This window comes from Sinocyclocheilus grahami, unplaced genomic scaffold (genome assembly GCF_001515645.1).
Source record: "Sinocyclocheilus grahami isolate Dianchi unplaced genomic scaffold, SAMN03320097.WGS_v1.1 scaffold2.1, whole genome shotgun sequence".
In the NCBI taxonomy this organism is placed as follows: domain Eukaryota; kingdom Metazoa; phylum Chordata; class Actinopteri; order Cypriniformes; family Cyprinidae; genus Sinocyclocheilus; species Sinocyclocheilus grahami.
In genome coordinates, this window is record NW_015505181.1 from 385,154 (window position 1) to 390,014 (window position 4,861).

The window sequence follows — 4,861 nt, forward strand, 5'->3', positions numbered from 1 at the left end:
CAAAAAAAAGGAAAAACTGCAAAACTTCACAAAAAATTAGCAAGCGATGATGGAGAAGATCTTGTGTAGTTTATTTTTGTATTTTTAAAGCTTTTCTCCTGTGTATGTCTGCTTTTTTTTTTTTCTTTTTTCTTTTTAACTCACTACTTTTATTTTTTTGTTTTTGTTTTAAAAATTCTTGGCCATCCCCATTGGTTGAGGGATTTGTGGGAAGAAGGGCTTTTGGATGGGCCGTTCTCTTGTCAAGTACTTTTACAAAAGGAAAGACATTGTATTTGTGCTTAAGTTGAGTGGTGATGTTTCAGTTCTACAACTGAAAAGGATGTAAACATCTGAAGGGCTTTTACTTTGTTTACTGCGTATTTCTACGCTTGTTTCCACTCTGTGTTTGTGTATGCCAAACCTTGAGATGTACAAATCGTAAAACATTGTTTAACTTTTTTATTTTTGTTATTCCTCACCTTACCAAACCGCCTTTTATTAGTAAACACTCAGCTTTTTCCCTTCGTCTGGCTTTTCCTCTTAACTTTTTCACAACATGTCTTTGTAGACTTTTCTCTGCCCTAGATTGTGAAGGAAGTTGTCCATGTGAAGATGAATTTCTACTTTTTTTTTCCCCCCCTCCTCTAATTATCTGAGAGGTATGCAAACTAGATGTTCAGTGTATACCTGTATGTCTCCATGTGGGCGAGGATGGCTGTACTCACTCTTGGTGAAAGCCAAGTTTGGATTCGACTGTAATATAGTTCATTCATAATGCAAGAAGTGAAGATGATATCCTGGCCTTTTATATATTTACCTGTACAACGTTTTTACATGTTGGTCATCTCCTGATTGCCTTTTTTGTCTTGACTTATAAAAGAAACCGAAATATATAAACTGTCTCCCTGAATAATTTTGACCAATTTCTTTTAGTTTCATGTAGCACATCTTGAGAGTTCGTTCCACCCATAGTGTCTTCCAGAATTGTAGTGAATTCGAGTAGCTATATTTGATTATACTCTTCCGAAAGTTAAATAGATAAGGCGGTTAACTCGTTTGCATTTAATATGGAGATATTTCTGCCGAAATAAAGGAACAATGTCCCAGCATAGTATTCATATGACGTAGGCTTCATGGGGTTTTATTTTCATATAAAAGTCTTTTACACTCATCAAGCAAGATCAGTGTTATTTTTTGTTTTGTTTGTTTTTAATGAAAATATTCTTTAAATCATGTTTGTTTTGTCATTTATTAAAAATTTTACACAGACTAAATTGGCTTATTTTAGTAGAGGAAAAGTGTTTTTTATATATATATATATATATATATATAAACAAAAATGTGAAAAAATTCACAATGTGATTTACAAACAATCATATACTTCCTAAAAAAGCTTATTTGGGGCATTATTACTGTTGAGGTGTTATTTTTTATTGTCGTTTTCATCAGTAGCGTGTTTTTAAATAGTTAATTATTGTCATGATGTGAATTTTCACCTCGTCTTTATTGCTGACAAAATAAAAAATAAAACTTTTTCAGCAACCACCTTTCATCAGTGAAATTACTGATTCCATAGATTAAAGGCCCATTCACCAAGAATAATAACTAAACTATATTAGCCTCCACACCAATGGACGAAAACATTGTTTATTATAATCATGCACTGTAGTTGTCGTCTGCCGCTTTCAAAAAAATCAAGCTCTTTAAAGCTGGGTGGATTCTGATTGGCTCAATATTATTATCGTTCATCAGCTGGGGAAAAAAAGTTTTTTAAAAGTGGTTCCAACGAAAATGTTCTTCTGTGTAGTTATTGTTATAGCTGTTGTGGACTTCACTATATCAGAACTAGAACGTTTCTAATATGAACTAGAACGTTTCTAGTTATAATAATCGTCACCCTTGGTGTGAATGGGCCTTAACATTGAACAGGAGTTTGTTCTTGCTTCAGCAATAGCATTTTTTATTTAGCGGCTTCTCCTGTTGTTTCTGTATAATCTGGATGTCTTCTCCATTCTCCACATGGTGACTTTTGAGCTGCAGAGAGTGCGACACAAACAACTATAACTTAATACTGCATCTGTTTTGGTCAGGCTTAGTATTAAATGTTCCGTTAGGCGGCCTGACTAGCGTCTCTCCAATGTCTTCCTTGGCACTACATTCAAAATATTCAGCTCCGATTTCACTGCACCACTGCTGGGCCTTGTTAGGGGACACCTGTCAATCAAATCCTGTTATCAGTTATTAAGCAAAGTCACTGGATCTTTTAGCTCATAATTCAATAGAGATGACCAGTGTTGGGGAAAGTTACTTTTAAAAGTAATGCATTACAATATTGCGTTACTCCATAAAAAGTAACTAATTACGTTACTTAGTTACTTTTTATGGAAAGTAATGTGTTACGTTACTTTTGCGTAACTTTTAAATATGCACAGGGCTTGCTTGTTTGTTCTTAAAATAAAAAGTTATTTTTTTGGCAAATATAAAAGCCTTTTCACACTGAAAGTGAAATGAATAAGCCTCAGGCTGAAGGGAAAGTAAAATTACGTCCGTACAGTAGAATGCAGAAGAAGAAACTTCAACACACAAAAAAAGACAAATGTTTGTCTAGAGTAATTTGTGCTTATTAGTACGGTTTAACTGGATCATCGAAGGTCAGAAGCAAATAGAATGGGATTAAATAAATAAAGGATATTTGTGTTGTTTAACATTTAATTATTGCAGGTTTGCGTCATATTGTGAGTTGCATTATTTTTTATTCATTTTGAGGAATACTGAATCTGTGGGGTTTTTTTGTGAGTGAGATGAATTAATGCATATTCATATTTATTTTAGAACTACAGTAACATCTGATTTCTCTCAACATGGGGACAGGAGAGCTGTCAATCAATAAATTAAAAAAAAAGTAACTTGCGTTACTTACTTGAAAAAGTAACTCAGATATTCTCTTGTCAATTAAAAAGTAATGCGTTACTTTACTAGTTACTTGAAAAAAGTAATCTGATTACGTAACTCGCGTTACTTGTAATGCGTTACCCCCAACACTGGAGATGACTAACCTCACGATAATCCAAGTCAATTTTATTGCCGAGCACTATGAAAGGGAATGCAGAGGGGTCCGAAGGACATGCCTGCACCAGGAACTCTTTCTTCCAGACTTCTAGTGCATCAAAGGAGATGGACGAGGTAACATCAAACACTAGGAGGCAGCAGTGAGCTCCACGATATAGTGTGGTACCCAGGGAGTGAAACCTCTCTGTTCCTGCAGTGTCCCAGATCTGGTGCAAAAACAGCTGAGTATTGCATGACACCGTTTGTACAGCCCTATTTGGTCAGTTGAGATGTAACCCATGTTATTGTGATGAAAACTATATGTGGATCCTGTGTATGACATGAAGTGAATGATTTTCTAAGTTTGCTTTTAATTTGAAAAACTGTTGGTTTAACATAAATGAATGTAAATGTATCTCACCTGAAGAATCACTGATCTTTTATCAATAGTGATTTCTTTAGTAAGGAAATCTACCCCAATTGTGGCACAATACAAATTAGTAAAGCGATGGTCGACAAACCGGGTCATAAATGAAGATTTTCCCACTCTGTTCAAACAAAAGGAAACGGAAAACTAAATGACCAGAGAATTAACTGGTAAATTAACTACCTACAAGGCATTAACATTGCGTTACAGAACCAGCTTCTTCTGTAAATATGCCAAACTTCTTGAAACACAAGCAGCTGTTGAGGTTTTTCTTGTTTAGAGAGTAACACTGCTTTTAGTTTTTTTTCTGTACTTCCTTGTTTTTGTTTAACAGTACAATGTTCTTTGTTTTTGGGGTCACACATGCACTGGTATTCAAAAGTTTGCAATCACTTTTGAAACATTTTTAAAACAAAATTATTTTGTACATCAATGTTGCATCTAATTGATCAAAAATACAACAAAAAACACTAATAGGTTGAATCAGAATAACTGTTTTAAATAAGTATTTATTTATTATGATTATTTTTTTAAAACATGATCATTTCTTTATGATGGACAAGCTCTACATTTTTAGCAGCCATTACTCCATACATATACTTTATTCTGTAATCCTTTAAAAAGGAATTTAAACTTATTTACAGTATTTTTAAATCAATATTATGCAACCTTGGTGAATAAAAGTATCACACTTTCAGAAACATCAAAATTAAAGTGATAGTGATACCATATAGTCATACCAAACGTTTGAATGGTAGCATTAATGTCTTTGTTGTTCTTGCAAAAGTAGCTATTCTGGACTATAACAGGATACTGGAAAAGTTGTTCATAAGCCTTTTATGTGAATTGCACGTGGGTCTACATGTACATGCTTCACTAGTATTTACAATACTTTCAATACTTTCTAAGACAGACACTCACCCAGAGTTTCCGATAAGAATGACTTTCAAGTGTGGTGTGCATGTGCTCCACTGCGTCATGATAAAAATGAAATGAAATTGCATGTCTTCAATGAAAAGAGGTCATGAAGGAACTCATCTCGGTCATCACTTCTGTATTTCAGACTGTAATGTCCTGTTCGTATCACGGATCTATTAAAAAACATGGCAAAATAGGTAATGGTTAACCACCTTAGCCGTGTAAGGTAAACAAACGCCTTGCCAAACTAAACATATGGTGTAGGCTAACAAAAATGTTAGTAGCCTATTGCAATTGTTGTGCAGTTTTACATTCTATGATCTGATATTTGAAAATACCAGTCGACATACAGCATTGCTCTTCATTTTTGAAGTAGGCCAAAAATGATGTTGTTTGATCCCTGATTACTCTTGAAATACCTTGGAGTACCATATACAATATACCATACATGTATTAACTGCCATATTGTATATAAAAGTACAGCAG

The 4,861-nt window shown here is 34.0% G+C and overlaps 1 protein-coding gene across 1 annotated transcript; it reads right to left on the minus strand.

The window, feature by feature from the left end:
* Positions 1-1,389: 1,389 nt before the first annotated feature.
* LOC107599450 (ras-related protein Rab-7a-like) lies at positions 1,390-4,534 on the minus strand. Its single transcript, XM_016291074.1, has 5 exons — positions 4,379-4,534; positions 3,452-3,578; positions 3,039-3,257; positions 2,107-2,196; positions 1,390-2,040 (listed from the first exon to the last, which is right to left on the minus strand). Exons 1-5 carry the CDS (start codon positions 4,459-4,461, stop codon positions 1,927-1,929), a joined length of 633 nt encoding a protein of 210 aa, XP_016146560.1. The 5' UTR covers positions 4,462-4,534; the 3' UTR covers positions 1,390-1,926.
* Between the last annotated feature and the right edge of the window lie 327 nt (positions 4,535-4,861).